This window comes from Suncus etruscus, chromosome 5 (assembly GCF_024139225.1).
Source record: "Suncus etruscus isolate mSunEtr1 chromosome 5, mSunEtr1.pri.cur, whole genome shotgun sequence".
In the NCBI taxonomy this organism is placed as follows: Eukaryota; Metazoa; Chordata; class Mammalia; order Eulipotyphla; family Soricidae; genus Suncus; species Suncus etruscus.
The window spans coordinates 101,004,876-101,023,338 of NC_064852.1; the positions used below are offsets into that span (position 1 = coordinate 101,004,876).

Consider the following 18,463-nt stretch of genomic DNA (forward strand, 5'->3'; position numbering starts at 1 on the left):
TGGTTGGTTCGAATCCCGGTGTCCCATACGGTCCCCCGTGCCTGCCAGGAGCAATTTCTGAGCAGACAGCCAGGAGTAACCCCTGAGCGTCACCGGGTGTGGCCCAAAAACCAAAAAAAAAAAAAAAAAAAAAAAAAAGAAAGTATGTGATTAAGTTGATAGATTACTATGAGCAAAAATTAAAGAAAGTTCAATTCTAAAACTACCCCCAAGTTAGCTTATTTCAGCTAATAAATATTCTTAATAATTTCAACTTTTGGTTTGTGTTTATGTACAGTGGTTTTGATTTTCATTTTAAGATTAAATTTCATTAAATTTTATAGATATTATTTCATCTATCAGGCTCATATTGATATTTTCCCCCCAAATTTAGGAAAATTATATTTGTGTATCTACTAATTCTTTTTTTTTGGGGGGGGCACACCCGGCGATGCTCAGGGGTTACTCCTGGCTGTCTGCTCAGAAATAGCTCCTGGCAGGCACGGGGGACCGTATGGGACACCGGGATTCGAACCAACCACCTTTGGTCCTGGATCGGCTGCTTGCAAGGCAAACACCGCTGTGCTATCTCTCCGGGCCCCGTATCTACTGATTCTTTAGTTTTACAAACAATATGGTTAAATAGAAATAGAATGCGGGCTTATGGTTCAGGAAAAATGGTCTAATATCTTGTCTTTCTCACTTTATGGTTTTGACATTATTTAGCCTGGCTCAGCCTGTGTTTGGTCATTTAAAAAATCAGATCAGTATCTCTTATTTTAACTCCCTTCCCATACTTATCCCTGTGAGGCTTTTCTACCTCATTGGATATTATTTTACTTAGTGCTTATGACTGATGGCCATTAGTAATTTTATAACACAGTAATCTAATTTCATACTTGCATTATCAAGTCTGGTAGAGAAGTTATCTGATAAGATCCTCATTTCCTCTTTTCATTTTCTTTTTATCAACTCCTCCTTTGCTTTAACCTAGAAATCAGCTCATAAAACTCATAATCAATTCTTTCTTGATTGGCTCTTTATTAGTTTCCAAAATTAAAGTGTACTTTTTATGCCAATCTCATGCACAGAAACTTAACGAAAGCAGTAGTTCCTCTGAAGGCAGCACAGTAGACATTGGTGCACCTGAAGAAGAGCAGCCTGTGGTGGAACCTGAGGAAACTCTTGAACCTGAAGCCTGTTTCACTGAAGGTAAAGAAAATGATGCTCATGATATTTATCTGTTTGTTCAGTGTAGGTATTTATTAACTATTGATCACCCAAAATGGACTACATAATAGAAAAGAATTTTGTGGTCTATTTCAATTACTTCTAGAGGCTAACATCCACCATCTTAAATTGTAAGTTTTCAGCCCTATATGAGATTGCATAAATCTTTTACTTTTGTTTTAAAATTAGAATACATTTTGTTTGATTTATGATTTATTAACAGTAAATGTTTGATTTGAATGCTAATTGCATTCAATTGCATAAAGTTTTCTTGAGCAAAAAGGAAACACAAATGGAAAAACTTTAAGACTCTCTGTAAAGGTACTCAAATTTTATTGTGTGTCTGGTTTTCATATTCAACTATGTAGAAAATTTAATAAAAATGAAATAAAATATGTTTATGGGATCAAAACTAATGACTAATTGGAATATTTTAAAATGGCAATTTTAAAATAAATAAGTTGGTATCATAAGTATTATTATCAAGATTCTCAGACATAGAATTTAAGTTAAAATTTACATTTGGATGGAGCCAGAGAGATAATACAGGGATTAATGTTCCTGTCAGGCATGTGGGTAACCTGAGTTATAATTCTTTAAATACCACCAAGAGTGATGCCTGAACACAGAGCCAGAGTAACTGTGCTGGTTATCTTTTGGAGATAGCTCCAAAAGGCTGAGTGCCAGTTTGCATACAGGAGGTCCAAGTTCAATCCTTGATACTATATGTTTCCTTAAACATGCTTGGAGTGACCAAGACAGAACTGAAAGTAGCCCCTGAGCACTGTCATAAACAAACAAAATAAATTTAGCAATAACTTTTGACAAATTAAATGAATCAAAAATACTTAATTTTGGTGGGTTCCAAGCAGTGGCACAGTGGTAGGGCATTTGTCTTGCACGTATCTGACCTAGGATGGACACGGTTTGATCGCTGGCTTCCCATATGGCCCCCCAAGTCAGGAGTAACCCTTGGACATCACCAGGTGTGGCCCAAAAACAAACAAAACAAAAGAAAACAAAAATAAGCCTAAATTTTGGGTAAGATGAATATATTCCAGTGCTTAATTGATAATATAAGAACTAAATAGTCTACATCCAGTGCCTAATCAGCCTCTATGAAGCCTGATACACTATGAGCAATCAGTTTAAGTATTTGTATTCCCCATGACTACTAGTCCCATGGCCCTAGGGATTTGAATATTAAACATGAATGTGTTTGCATTTTCTGTAGTTAGTGATTCCTTCCAGGAACTTGATCATTTCCCTCTATTTACCATGCAAATTATGTACATCAATCAACATCTTCCCAAGATCTAATTGGCTTTATTAAATTATTTATAAATCAGGCAGCACCCCTTCTAGCAAGTTAATCTCCAGAAGGAGATTGTTGAGGCTGTAGAGAGATCTTAGTTGTTAAAGGTGATATCCACAATCTTTGAGGCTCTGAGACTTAAACTATAATTATTGGTTTGAGCCCAAGTCCAGAGAGAACCAAAGCATTAGTCCTGTGCTGCTAGAGGGAAATTTCTGAGTGTACCCCACAAAGAGAACTCTCTTAAAAGCTATAATAAATATTATCACTTGCTTTTTCTGATTTCTAATCACATGCTACCCTATAAGATTCCCCTTTTTCATTTTAAACTAATATGTAAATCCTTACTATTGTCCTACTTGACTTCCTCCCTTCTTTCCTTTTCTTTCTTTTTTTTTTCCTTTTTCTATCAGTATATTTGATGTTTTTGAGGCACAATAAATATTGATTTTATTTTTTTTTGTTTGAGTGAAAGCAGTAAAAGGAAGACAATACAAAAATTAAAGCAGCAGCCATTCCCATCTTATTTTAGAGAACTAAATTATTTTATTTTAATCTTCCAAGTTTTCGTCTAGGAGCACACTAGAATACCTAACCAAAAAAATTCAGGAGTGTTGAGAAAGATCTATATTATTGATCTCTATTCTCTTTGAAGAATTTTCTGATTATTACTAATTTCAATTAGTCGATTTTCTACAATGGAATCAACAAAATACTTCTGGATACTATAGTACAAGACAAAACTACACTTGTTTGTATTTAACTAAATCTTTCTTGGATATTAATACTTAAAACACACACACAAATGTTTATATTATCCAGGATGTCATTTAAAGAGCCTGAAGAGTGTTCTCAACTTTATTAGCTAAAGAATGTCTTCTTGTTACACCCGGTTTAGAGTTATCTTAGTAAATTAGAAAGGCTATGCTAATAATACTAATCATTTCAAGGCCAACGGTTGTTTAGAAACTGAAAGCTATTTATAAAAACTTATTTGACATTATTATATTTGCAGGCTGTGTACGAAGATTCAAATGTTGTCAAGTCAGTGTGGAAGAAGGAAGAGGAAAACAGTGGTGGAACTTAAGAAGGACTTGTTTCCGCATAGTAGAACATAATTGGTTTGAGACCTTCATTGTGTTTATGATTCTACTTAGTAGTGGTGCTCTGGTGAGTGAATATTAAGAAAAGTGATACAATATTAATTTTGGAAATATCTATTATTGATGATTTATTCATTTTTTTCTACATTGACATATTTTATTAAATCGTGAGATACAGAGTTAAAGTTCAACAATCTCCCTTTACCTGTGTTTATTTTCTGCTACCAATTTCCCTAGTTACCCTCCAGTCATTCCGCCATTACCTCCACCACCTCTCAGCCTGCGTATATGTCTTTATGATAGACTATCTCCTTCCCTTCCCCTCTCTGTTTCTCTTCCTCTCTCTCCAAACAATATTGATTACTGTTATTGAAGGGGTTTCATATGTATCACTTTACTTCCTTTTAATTTTCAGTTCTTGTCCAGAGTGACCATTTTCAACTATTTTTGACCTGGATATCCCTTCTCTGTTATTGTTTTTTGAGTATTATTCCTATACTCTGAGTGTTTTATTTATTCTTTTTTTTAAATTTTTTTATTTTTAATTATGAGAACAAAGATGCAAAGAAAGAGGACAAGGTAAAGTTACAGTGGAAGGACAATCACCCATAACATAATTCTCAGAAGTCCCCTTGCTGATATCTTAACTTTGAACTTTCAGCCAAAGAACATTAAGATAAATAAAACAGAATCCATGAACAATTACTTTGTCCCTCAAGTCCCAAGATTGTAACACATTATAATATTTCTTAACAGCACACAAAGCAATCTAACGCCATAAAACTTACATAACTCCTTAAACATTAGAGGCATAGTATTTTTTACATTTCCATGTACATGCATATTAGCTTAAGTTAACCTCAAATTTTAAGTGGGTTTTTTTGTAAGGATTAGAGTCAAAGGAGCACAGTAAAAACGGTGTTAGAGTTGCAATTGTTGTTTGCATAGGCCCACCAAAATATGAGAGGCATGGAAAGGAATAACCTTGGCCTAAATACCAAGAGATCCTACTCCTGAAATTTCCTGGCATAAGACCAACTCTAGGCTCCAGGCAAGTTATCGTCCAATCCAAGACATTGTCCGTAGTGCCAACACACTTTTCACACAGTCTCTGTTGTTGGTATCATGTTTCTGTATTAAAGATCCTGGAATCTGCATATCCTACATTGAAGTCAGGATGTGGAGCATCCTCTCGTTTCACCTAACCATTAAATGGCAATGCAGGAAGCCCTGTCCTGTAAGCAGGTCAGTGTTAAGGGAAGTCTCTTTTGAGCAGGTCGATGTCTGAGCAGTGGTAGGATCTTCCATGGTAGAGGATTGCTTCCAGGTGATGTTATAGACAAACCTGGATGTTTCGTGGATGGCTTCCCTGGTTCAGGGGTGAATGGAAAATGCCCTTTCTTCTGAGGCCTGTGCCAGGTCATTATGTCAATGTTCAGGGTGTAAGGTCCCTTTGCACTATAAGATTTGTGTATTCCAATCTCTATTAGATAGGATCTTATTTGTATGTATAGTATTTTCTCATTTTAATGTGCCTATGCAAAAAAGGAGCAATGCCACGTGGCGTTATTGGTGCATATGGGGGACATAAGAACAAGTCCAATAATCCCCATGATATGGTTCAATCATAAGCATTAAAATGGGGGACTCTTTCAGCTCTAGGGAGGGAAGGGCACAGGGTGTAGGGCGGGCAGATCCTGGCTTCCGGCTCTCTCTCGATCCTCTCTTGAGCTGGAGGCTAGCCCTAGCCGACATGGGGTTGGGGGAGACCCCATGAGGAAGGCCTTCTTCCTAACTTGGGTACGCTGGGAGCCTTGATAGGCTTGTATTAAGAGTATTTCTTATCTTTATGTTATGTTTTGCATATCCAGAATGTCCATTTTGTATTCTGCCCTTTTCCACACTCCTTCAAAGCTCATTTTTACTCCTTAACTCTCTCACCCAAACATCACTAACCCATATTACTCTTTTTTTTTTTTTTTTTTTTGGTTTTTAGCTCACACCCAGCAGTGCTCAGGAGTTACTCCTGGCTTCATGCTCAGAAATTGCTCCTGGCAAGCATGGGGGACCATATGGGATACCGGGATTTGAACCAATGACCTTCTGCATGAAAGGCAAACGCCTTACCTCCATGCTATCTCTCCGGCCCCCACATTACTCTTTTTAACTTCAGTATTGCACAATCCTAATCACAGACCAAAGCCGTGCATTGTGTGTAACAACCCTGAACTGTTTCAAAAGACATAAAATGGACACGTATGTCTTTAGAATATTTTGTTTTTCCCTGACAACTATAAGTCTTACTAAATATTCTCTTATACAGTGACGATCCTAACCACTTTTTATCTTCTCTTTATTTATACTGAAGATGAGTGATCATTCCCTTTGTGTCTGAATCATTTCACTCAGCATGATATTCTCCATGTCTGTCCATGCATTTGCATATTTTAGGACTTAATTTTTTTCCTAACAGCTGCATTGTATTCCATTATATAGATGATTTTTTTTGTATTCACTCTTTTGTTCTGGGGCACTGAGAGGTTTCCAGATTCTGGCTATTATGAATAGTGCTGCAATGAACATAGGATTGCAGATGCCTTTTCTGCATTGAGCTTTTGAGCCCTTAAGATATATTCCTAATGATGGTATTACTGGGTCAAACAGAAGCTCAATTTTTATTATTTTTATTATATTCCAAATTGTTTTCCAAAAAAAGCATTGATGAATGTCTCATCAATGGTAGTACTGGTTGCTCCTGTTCTTGATGTGTGCCAGTTTCTGTGGTATGAGATGATATCTCAGTGTTGTTTTGATTTGCATTTTCAGAATGATTAATGATGTAGAGCATTTTTCCATGTGCCTTTGGCCATCTGTATTTATTTCTTGAGATTTCTGTTCATTTCCTCTCCTTATTTTTGATGGGGTTCGATTTTTTACTTCTTGTTAAGCCTACCAGTGCCTTACATATCTTAGACATTAATCTAATAGATGGGTGAATAATTTCTCCCATTTTGTGAGCAGTCTTTGTATCCTGGTCATGAATTCCCTTGGGGTGTGTCACAGACTGATTGGCCCTGAAACTACAAAATCTTTGGGGTTCCCTTGAAAAGTGTGTGCATGGATGGCTGTGGGAGACAAAGGTTAAGGACTCAAGTTTGTATTCAAGGTGTGTTCCATTTATTAAAAGCACAAAGTGGAATATATTTTCTCAATTTCTTGACAAGTCATAATTTTTAAACAAATTTATTTAGACAAAAGTAATTTAACCAAAAAAAAGCACAGGGTTAAATTGTTCAAAACATATTTTGACACAGTACAGTTTCACTTTGAAGCCGCTTTTTGCTATCTGAGAGCCCTAGCCAGCAAGGTCAGTTAGTATTGTTTTTGGTTTTATGCATATTATGACTGCTAAGAGCAAAGTTAGATTAGAGGATGAGTATAATTTATATAAAACTAAATAAAAATAAGTTTATAAGACTAAATAAAAATACTTGAATCTAAGCAAATGTTCCTCATAGAGTATGTTTATATATATGAGTAATCTTTAAAATGTCAGCTAAAATTATGTCTCAATTAATATTTATACTACATCCTTTTATTTCCCAAATGCCTCATGGACAGGCAAACAAGTTTTTTCAGGACCCTAATGTCTGTGAGTACAGGTTATTTCTTTTCAAGCATCTTTTCTTACAGGTGCTACTTTTACAAACATCCTCTCTGTGAGTACAGACTACTTTGAAAAAGTTCCTGTAATAGAAGAAAGCTTTTTAAATAACCTCCCTTAGGCAATTAGGGCCTTTTTAAACTTGATTTCTTTGTAGGTCTCAGGATTTTTTGACATGGGGGGGATGTAGCAGGGGTGCACAAGCTTCCTAGTTTAATGTAGTCCTATTTGTTTATCTTTTCTTCTACCTGTATGGTCTATGATGTTTCATCCTTCAAGATGCCTTTAGCTTTAATGTCATACGAAGTTCTTCCTATGTTTTTCTATAGTTTCAGGTTTAATATCAAAATCTTTATTTCATTTGGATTTGTCCCTTATGCATGGGTGTGTTAAAAAGGTTTGACTTCATTTTCTTGTACTACCTGATTGGGGGTGGGGAGTTGGGCCACACACGATGGTGCTCAGGGGTTACTCATGGTTCCTGTGCTCAAAAATTACTTCTGAAAGACTCATGGACCATATGGAATGCCAGGAACTAAACCCAGGTCAGTCACGTACAAGGCAAATGCTCTATTCACTGTGATATCACTCTGGCCCCTATATCCATCCAGTTTTAGCAACACTTGTTGAAGAGGCTTTCTTTGTTCCACCTCACATTTTTTGCACATTTTTCAAATATTTATTATATATGTGGGAATATATCTCAGGATATTCAAATCTATTACACTAATTTGAGAGTCATTATTCAAAAACCATCTTTACTTATTCTTTAATGTTTAATACTTTACTCATCAGTTTACTAAATTTTCTTATTATTCAGTAACTGACAGTTATTATAGCCACATAATATAATTTTAATTACTATGGCTTTTTACTACAGTTTGAATTTAGGGAAAATGATAACCCTTATTTTATTTATAGGAACCACATTGAATCTGTATAATGCTTTACGGAGTATTACTATTTTAATTATGTTAAACCTCCCAATCAATGTGCAGGAGATGTGCTTTCATTTCCTTGTGTCCTTTTTTATGTATCAAATAATTTTAATAGTCAGTTTTTTTTTATTTTTCAAACTGTATACTTAATGTGTACATGTTCTTTACTTATTTTTAATGTTTAATACTTTTACTTATTTAATGTTTAATACTTTACTCATCAGTTTACTAAATTTTCTTATTATTCAGTAACTGACAGTTATTATAGCAACATACTATAACCTAACTGAATAATAGTATTCAGAGCATAGCAAGAAAATAAGGGTCCAGAGAGGTAGCACAACAGTAGGGTGTTTGTCTTGCATGCAGTCAACATAGAAAGATTCCTGGCGTCCCATATGGTCATCCGAGCCTGCCAGGAGCGATTTCTGAGTTCAGAGCCAGAAGTAACCCCTGAGCGCCGTCGGGTTTGAACCAAAAAGAAAACAAAAACAAGAAAATAAAGCACAGCAATAATAATGTAACTAATTAATACAATTAGTGTTCTGGAAATTAATAAATTGAAAAGTCATTTCCACATCTAATTTCTGATGATTTTTTGTTATCTTTTTATAAAGAACTGATCATTCCTTAGGGGTCATTTTCTTTATCTTTTAAATTCTGTCTATATTTTGTGGCCATTATTCTCTCCATTACTCTGACCAAGATTGGGCAGCATGCCTAAGAGATTCACTGAAGATTTAATTTCTCTTTATATGAAAGTGTTCATTTTATCAGGATCAATTTCTGCTAATAATTTGCAAATTTATAAGGAAGAACAGAAAGAAAGCAGCTTATACTGACACAAATCAAATAATTAAGCCATAGAATAGATGATAAATGTTAGATGATAAATGTTAGATGATAAATGTTTTGATATAAGTAAATAAAATGCTTTAATATTATTACAGAAAACTTTCTTTTTTTGGTTTTTGGGTCATACCCAATGCTGGTGATGCTCAGGGGTTACTCCTGGCTATGCACTCAAAAATTACTCCTGGCTTGGGGGAATATATGGGACGCCAGGGGATCAAATCATGGTACATCCTAAGCTAGCACATTCAAGGCAGACTCCTTATGGCTTGTGCCACCACTTTGACCCTTATTACAGAAAACTATTATTTTATTATTGAAGCAATATATTTTACTATCCACTTAATATTTATTATTTTAATACCATATTTCAGTAACCACCAAAGTGTTCAAATAAAACCTCTCCTCGTTTTTATGCTTGTGATGCATCCAGTTCCTGCCCATTTCCCATCCCTGTTTGGTAACTCAGTACTATTATTACAATTCAATTATTACAAATTACAATTTAATTGAGCATTCCATTTCTTTTCTTTATTCCTTTTTATACATATGAATAAGAGCATCTGTAGTTCTCCTTCCTTTGACTTGTATCACTAAAAATTCCAGTTAGTTTAATTAAGTTGTAGCAAAAGTTAAGAATTCATTAATTCTTATAGATGAGTCATATTTACTTTGCATGTATATGTATACATTATAATTTCACTGTCCATCCTCTATTGTTTGACATGGCTTGTTTCCAGATACCAGTTATTGTAAATAGTACTGCAATGATGTAAGCATATATCTTAATATATTAGTAGTTTTTGTATTCTTGATATAATGTGAAATTGCTGTTTATAATGCATAAGTGAAATATAAGTGAAATTGCTATTTATAATGTAGCTCTATTTTTAATCTCTCTATATACATTTTTTTGGTTTGGAGGCCACACCTGGTGGCGCTCAGGGGTTACTCCTGGCTCGGAAATCGCTCCTGACAGGCACTGGGGACCATATGGGATGCTGGGATTCGAACCACTATTGGTCCTGGTCGGCAGTTTGCAAGGCAAACGCCCTACTGCTGTGCTATCTCTCCAGCCTCAACCTCTATATTTAACTTTAAACTTAACCTTACCATTTGACCAGAAGTTTATATTTATCTCTGTGTTTTTCTAATGACTTTATCTACATATCTCTTTAGAAATTAATATTCTTTAACCACATAAAAGAGCATATACACATAGAAATGTAAAATAGCAATAGATGTTCATATTAGAAACATACATATTATGATCTTAATGAGAAGCAATTAATTTTATCAACATTGCCATATCATCTCTCTGCTTAGAAGTACAAGCAACAAAAATAAAGAGAGTATGATGGACAGATACAGGGAGTAAGATTTCCTTGCATGTGGCCAACCCAGGTTTGATCCCCAGAATCCTGGTTCCCAGAGACCACCAAGATTGAATTTTTATCTCAGAGCCATGAGTAAGCCATGAGGTCAGTAAAATATGACCCAAAACAACAACTAAAAAAGGTTTTTAATTTAACATAGGTGCTAATGAACTCAAATTGTAAAAAATTGAGCACTGTGATGAATAGTCTTATCTTATGAACTTATTTTTTTATTTCTTCAACTTTTGGGGGGAGTCAACATAAAGGAATAAAAGGAGTAGTACAAAAGGAATAAATAACAGGGTTAATATGATAGTATCAGAATATGACATCAAGTACCATAGCTTAAATGAATCATAAATTTATTAGAATATGCTTTCACTTTTTTCCCGATTATATCAGTTGAGAGTATGACTCATTCCCTGGTTAATTCAAATAATCTCTGTGAGGAAATCTCCAGCAAGAGTTACTGTTCTGTCTTACTTTTCCAACATATGAATGTAATATGTGTATGAAGTATATATATATGAGAGATATATGAAGTAGACATATGAACATATCCATGTAATAAGTACTTATACAGAAAAATACATTAAACATCTTCAAAAGTGTCACAGTATAGTGTTTTGGAAAGATAAATATGTATTCTCTTTATAGGCATTTGAAGATATATATATTGATCAGCGAAAGACAATTAAAACAATGTTGGAATATGCTGACAAAGTTTTTACTTACATTTTCATTCTGGAAATGCTTCTAAAATGGGTAGCATATGGCTATCAAACATATTTCACCAACGCTTGGTGTTGGCTGGACTTCTTAATTGTTGATGTAAGTATTCTTTTATCTTTGTTTTATTTCAAGATAATTTATATTATTAATATTCTTAAGTATAAAATAATGAATCTTTGACCACTGTGGTATACCCAGTACATGCTATTTAATAGACACTACTAGATTTGCTAAATGATGGTGTTATTCATAATAGGCAAAAACTGTTTTAGCATTGAATTTATGGGATTTATATTAGTAAAAAAGTTGAAAAAAATCAATAGTTTTTACAGAAAGTTATATTAAGAAAGGTGCATTGCTTTAATTTACAAAAATTGGTTAAAACTGGGGACAGAGTGATAGCAGAGAGGCAGTACACTTGCTTTGTACATGGCCAAACCAGGTTCAATCCCAGGCATTCCAGGTAGTCCCCCAAGTCTGCCAAAAGTATTTTCTGAGAGCAGAAAGATTTGTTAGGATTAAACCATCATTTATCATAGTATCTATTCATTTGGCATAATTTCCACTTTAAGAATGTCTAAAATATCAAAGACATTGTATACTTTAATTTTTTGTTGTTGTTGTTGTTGTTTTTGCTGTTTATATGCTACTTTATTGAACACATTTTAGGTTTTTTTGTTTTTGTTTTATTTTAATTATGACAACAAAGATGCAAAGAAAGAGGACAGGGTAAAGTTACAGTGGAAGCACAATCACCCATAAACAGAATTCTCGGTAGTCCCATCGATGATATCCCAGCCTTGAACTTTCAGCCAAAGAACATTAAGAAAAACAAAACTGAACCCATGTACAATATAATTACTTTGTTCCTCAAATCCCCAGTTGTAGTACATACTATTTCTTAGCAGCACACAATATAATCTAAAGACATTAGACTTATGTAACTCCTTAAACATTGAGGGCAAAGTACATTTCTCTAGTTCCATGCACATGCTTACTAGTTTAAGTTAACCTCAAAAGTTTTAGTGGCTTGTTTTTCTTAAGGATTGGAGTCAAGGGAACATAGTAAAAAATGGTGTTAGAGTGGCATTTGTTTGCACAGGCCCACCAAAACATAAGGGACATGGAAAGAAAAATTATGGTCTAAATACAAGGAAACCCTAACCCTGAAGTTTCCTGGCACAGGACTGACTCTAGGCTCCAGGCAAACTAGTTTGTCCAATCCAAGTCATCGTCTGTCGTGGCAATACACCTCCATTCCTCACATAGTCTGTTGTTGGTATCATACTTCTGTATTAAAGATCCTGGAGTCTGCATATCCCATATTGCAGTCAGGATGGTGCAGAGCATCCTCTCGTTTCACCTCACACTTAAGGGGCACTAGAGAGAACCATGTCCTGTAGAGCAGGTCATTGTTGTTATCACGTCTTCTCAGTGTAAACGGAAGTCTCTTTTTAGGAAGTCGATGTCAGACCCTTGGTAGTGTCTTTCCTGGTAGAGGACTGCTTCCAGCTGTTGCTATAAAAGACCTTGGATGTTTCATAGATAGCTTGCCTGGTTCCGGCGTGAATGGAGGATGCCCATTCTTCTGAGGCCTGTGCCAGGTCATTATATCAATGTTCAGGGTGTAAGGTACATTGCACTGAGATTTATTAGATAAGAACTTATCTGTAGGTATAGTGTTTTCCCATTTTAATGTGTCTATGCAAACAAGAATCAATGCAATAAGGCGTTATCGGCCCATCTAGAGGCAATAGGAACAAGACCAGCAATTTCCATGACATAGTTCAATCATAGGCATTAAACTGAGAGACAGTTCCACCAACAATCCTTCCTGAACAGCTTACAAAGAAAAGACAAGATGAAAAGTGGATAGAAACATCATGGTAGAAGAATATATAGAGAGTTACAGCTGTTAAAGAAAATACACATAAAATATTCAAACGATATATGTGTTCAATATGTGTTCAATTTATGTCCTTCTAAATAGTTCTGGGATTGTTAGATCCACTGTATGTCTTTGGTTTGAGATTAGAACTGTGTGTTACTGAAGTTAAGAAGGATAAATCTGGGGTACTGATGGTTGGGAGGTTTGCAACATGTAGACTGGTATGAAATTGTCGGTGACAGCCTGAGTATAACTGAGCAGCTATCTGCCACCCCCCAGATCAAAGTCCACCCCCTAAGCCAATCTCCGGAGCCGACCTGGGAGTGGGGAAAACCCAGGGTGCCCCATCAGGTCCTCCCAGGAACCCACCTGGAGATCCGGAGGAAAGGGGGAGAGGGGGGTCGGGTGACCCAGGTCCGGGCCCCCCTACCCTAGGCCAGGCCAAGAGGCCCCTGGCACATACGGAGGTCTGCCAGGAGCCAGCCCGTGCCAGCTGAAAATCCTGCTCCAGGAAGGGCATATACTTTAATTTTTTGCACAAAAATAATAACCTAGTAGGAATAGACAGATTTCTTGTGAAAAGTAATTTTGAAGTGAGTTACGTGAAGAGATTAATAATGTTACTGTGAAATGAATAAATTTAAAGGAATTACAAGATAGTAATTGCTTCATCACACTATAAGGTAAATGTTTCAGATATTGATGCTGAAGTATTAGAAATGTTAATTTAACTCCTCAAAACTTCACACAGGATTTTTTTAAATCCAATTTGATTTTCCATTCTTTTTAAAATTAGTTGTGCTTTTACCTATTATTCTTATGTGTTTGAAAATTTTTAGTGAAAAAAAATAATTTTATTCATCACAAGTTAATTTTGATTAGTATTTCTGAAATAGATTAGAAAATAATAGCATTTTTTAAATTTTGGAGTAGTGATTAGTGTTCTGGTTTTAAATTTTGAAGTAGTGATTAGTGTTCTGATTTTATTTCAATACTTACAAAAAATAAAAAAATAAATATGATATACCTGAAATATTAAAAAAAAGTATTTAAATATAAAGAAGCTTGATACATTCAAAAATATAACATTTTTTAAAATCTTGACCAGTGTATATTCAAAAATATAATTTTTCTAAAATTAAATATAAAATGCTCCAGAGAAGTTACTTTAATTTTTATTTTGGAGCGACTATGCCCAAAGGTTATTCCTAACTCTGCTCAATAGTCATTCTTGGGGGCCGGCAAGGTGGCGCTAGAGGTAAGGTGTCTGCCTTGCAAGCGCTAGCCAAGGAAAGACCGCGGTTCAATCCTGGCGTCCCATATGGTCCCCCCAAGCCAGGGGCAATTTCTGAGTGCTTAGCATCAAACGGGTGTGGCCTGAAAAACCAAAAAGAAAAATAAGTCATTCTTGGCAGTGCAAGGAACCACATGCAGTTCCAGGAATCCACATAGGGACTCATTCCATGTAAGATAAGTGCCTTAACCCTATATTATCTGTCTAACCCCAATGTAATCACTTTTAAACAAAAGGAATTGTAGCTCTGTTTCTCTGCTTGGATATTGAGTTTCAGCAGATTTTTTTTATTCAGAAAATTAGATACCAATTTTTTACCATTACATACTTCACACAAATAAGATGATTATTTGTTATGTAATTTTGATGGTCCATTTTGGACCATGTTCAGTGGCCGAACATGAAATATGTATAAAAAAGTTTTTGCGGATTTTCACAGTGAAACTATTTGGATTGGGTGAGTGAGGTAGGGAGCAGTTAACTTTCTATGTCACATATAGCCATGTTTAGGGGCAATTTATGATTCTGTGCTTGGAATTACTCCTGAAGACCATGAAACATCTAGGACTAAATGCCAGACAATTGCATTAGAAGATGCACTTCTCATACTGGCCTCAAATTATACTTTAAACCCTTGAAAAATACAAGTTAGTAATTAAAATTCAAACAAAAAGCATCTTCAAAATTGATTTATCATGTTTATTTCTGAACACACTAATTATAATTATTTGGATATAGCAGCATTAGCAGCATATGACATTTTTCATTTGGAGGGGACCACATCCAGTGACACGCAAGGGTGACTTCTGGCTATGCGCTCAGAAATCACTCCTGACTTGGGGGACCATATGGGATGCCGGGGGATCAAGCCGCTGTCCACCACAAAAGATAAAAGCCCTAAGGCTGCGCCATCACTCCAGCCATTGACACTTTATTTTTAAGTCATAGCAGTTTTAGTACTTTCTTGCTAGTACTAAGCAAACCCTTCAATTAGAAAGAAAATTGCTAAAATATATTTGATGTTTCTTTACACCAGGTTGTCTTCTTTTACATTTTCTTTTTTTATTATTAAGGTTTTGTGGTTTTCAAAGTTATTTTTTAGAAAAATATTTTTCTTTTACATTATTTACTTAAAATTAATTGTTCTGTAGTAACAGTCAGAGTTGAAAATCACATGGATTTAAAGTTTTAATTCTATGAATTCTTCATAACATCTTAAATATTTTGCATTGAATAGAAATTTTTTTAACTTTCCTAGGTTAACAAATCTGTAATCATTAAGTTTTAAATAATCAACAGAAGTTATATAAGTTATTTATACTAGTAACTATAAGTTGAGCATTAACAACTCTTTTCAACTATTTGTTATTTTGTTTCTTCATATATATATATATATATATACACACACATATTTTTTTTATGCAGGTTTCATTGGTCAGTTTAACAGCGAATGCCTTGGGTTACTCAGAACTTGGTGCCATCAAATCTCTCAGGACACTAAGAGCTCTGAGACCTCTAAGAGCCTTGTCGCGATTTGAAGGAATGAGGGTAAGGAACATGAAGAAAATGAAAGAATTTCAATTAGACAAAGTTCCATTTAATTAAATTATAAAATTTAAAAAAATCCATGCATGCAAAAGAATGGCAAATTCTTGCTAAATTGCTACTTGATTTTTTATCTATTGCATATTTACTTTTAGGTAATATGCAAGAGAATTTAGGCCTCCTTTAAAATAATTTATCATTTATTTGATGTGTTATTTAAAATAATTGCATATCCTAATATCTTGGGAGTTTCATTATAAACATATATACATAAAGTAATTACATATTAAATTGCTATGTGTAATGATATAGTAATAATAGGCTAAGGATAATTCTATAAGTACTTATTATTTAAACATAGCGTTGTTTTAATGATTTTTTTGAAAATAAAGCCAACAACATAAAACTATGAGTGTAAAAGAAAAACTTTAAGTTGTCAAAATTTTTGTCTATATAATGCCAAAGTTCATATTATTGGAATATATTCAAGATAAAATCTCAAATATTGATTAAATATTTAGCATTTTTAAGTTATTTTAACGGCTATATTAGTAATCTCAATTTTAACTCTATGAATATTATTAATTGAATTTAATAATATATTTATTAAAAAGTTACACCAAAACAGCCTTTTGACTATGAAAAAAAGACGTAAATATTTACAGAAATTTAATTTTGACTTACTATCTTAGAGGACTCAAATTAAACATAATGTATATCATTTATCAGAGATGTGAAAAATTCTGTTTTTTTAAGGAAATAATTCACCCATTCTTTATGATTCATGACAGTAGAAATTGTTATTATTGGCTTATTTTTAAAATCACAAAATATTTATTTATAAAAGACATATTTGTTCTATTTTTTAAAAAATAAAAATTTCTGGGCTGGAGAGATAACATGGAGGCAGGGCGTTTACCTTGAATGCAGGACGGTGGTTTGAATCCCGGCATCTCATATGGTCCCCCAAGCCTGCCAGGAGCGATTTTTGAACATAGAGCCAGGATTTACCCCTGAGAATTGCCGGGTGTGCCCCCCCAAATATAAATAAAAATAAAATTTCTTTTACTAAATCAAAGCTGTTAAGTTTGATTTTAAACAACCAATACTCATTTACTACCTTGCAAATGAGTTTTGATTATGTTTATGGAAGCTGCATTGTATTGCAGATTTTAAATTGCATTTTATATGCAGTTGATAGCCTTAAATAGTCCCCCAAAATAATATTTTAGTAATACATTTCATGGCATACAATTAGTATTCAATTGCCCTAATATATTTTATATTTTTATTAGAAATACATCAAAAGGGGCCAGAGAGATAGCATCTAGGTAAGGCGGTTGCCTTGCATGCGGAAGGATGGTGGTTCGAATCCCAGCATCCCTAAGGTCCCTCGAGCCTGCCAGGAATGATTCCTGAACGCTGCCGGGTGTGACCTCCTAAAAATTAAAAAAAAAAAAAAGAAATCAATATAATAAAATGCGAATAATTCAATTTTTTCTCTATGAGATATTTTTCACTAAGAATTTACTCTAATAAAATTTATTCATTCCAGGATATCTGATAATGGTTAATTTTTAGATATAATATTTCCTTTTTTCTGTCTCAGTTTCAGTTCCAGAGAAAATATTATTTTTATTCACTCTACTTGATAAGACATTATTAAAAAGTAGAAAATCATTTGAAAATCTAAAACTTGCTAAGTATCAGAAATTATTATAAACATTTCTCACTTTACCTTTTCAAAATTGATTAAATTCAGACTTCAATTAATAAGGTATTTTCATATGTAAACTGCATAACTATAAAAATATTGGTGTTATGTTTTTTTTAACTTTTACAAAAAATAATTATAATTATTAATAATTTCATCTGTGTCTTTTGCTTAATAGAGGTTAGCTTTGGAAAGTTGCATTTTGGAATACATCTACTTGATGCTATATGGATATACTAATTATTTTAACTATCAGATTTCTTAATATAGTTCTTTGCCTCTTGGCATCATATTATACACAAAACAGAGTGATCACTTTAACATGTACTTGGCATTGTAAAGACAAAATAAGCTGATTGTTGGTTCCATTTCTTGTGTTTCTAGTTTGGATTTTATAGCTATATAAAAATATAATGTAAAGTATGATGATAATAATGATTGATTATAAGCAGGAAAAGAGATTTAAATATATTCAGAAATACTCATTTAATAATTTTCCTGGTAGCATAAAATCACATTACCTGTGCCAAAGCATAAGCAGGGCACTCATTTTGTTTTTAGTTTGTCACTTTATCAAAGCATGTGCTTTTATGCAACGCAACCAGATAAAGCATGTTTTACAATGCTTGATAAGAGGTTAGAGAGTAATAAGTTATCATCACGTTGCCCTTTATGTTTTGCATGTTTGGTGCATATTTTTGGCTGACAGCTTTTAAACATTTATTGTATTTCAAATTTCCAGTCCAAATTTTTCAGCTTGTAAAATTAAACTGAGTGAATTGATGTCTTGAATATATAGAGTAAAATAAAATTCTGATTTAAATTTGTATTTT

The 18,463-nt window shown here is 33.9% G+C and overlaps 1 protein-coding gene and 1 long non-coding RNA gene across 6 annotated transcripts in view; one reads left to right on the forward strand and one right to left on the reverse strand.

Annotated features, from left to right (window-relative positions):
- SCN1A (sodium voltage-gated channel alpha subunit 1) overlaps window positions 1-18,463 on the forward strand; it is a 162,073-nt gene that overhangs the window by 117,754 nt on the left and 25,856 nt on the right. For 2 of the 5 annotated variants that reach the window (XM_049773370.1, XM_049773374.1), the window contains exon 21: window positions 15,797-15,919. In XM_049773370.1, the coding sequence (XP_049629327.1) occupies window positions 15,797-15,919 (123 nt within the window). Of the gene's footprint in view, window positions 1-1,070; window positions 1,192-3,539; window positions 3,695-11,114; window positions 11,289-15,796; window positions 15,920-18,463 lie in introns of all 5 variants that reach the window. The other 3 variants (XM_049773372.1, XM_049773371.1, XM_049773373.1) reach the window with 3 other exon arrangements.
- LOC126009175 (uncharacterized) overlaps window positions 1-18,463 on the reverse strand; it is a 138,836-nt gene that overhangs the window by 55,121 nt on the left and 65,252 nt on the right. The window lies entirely within an intron of this gene.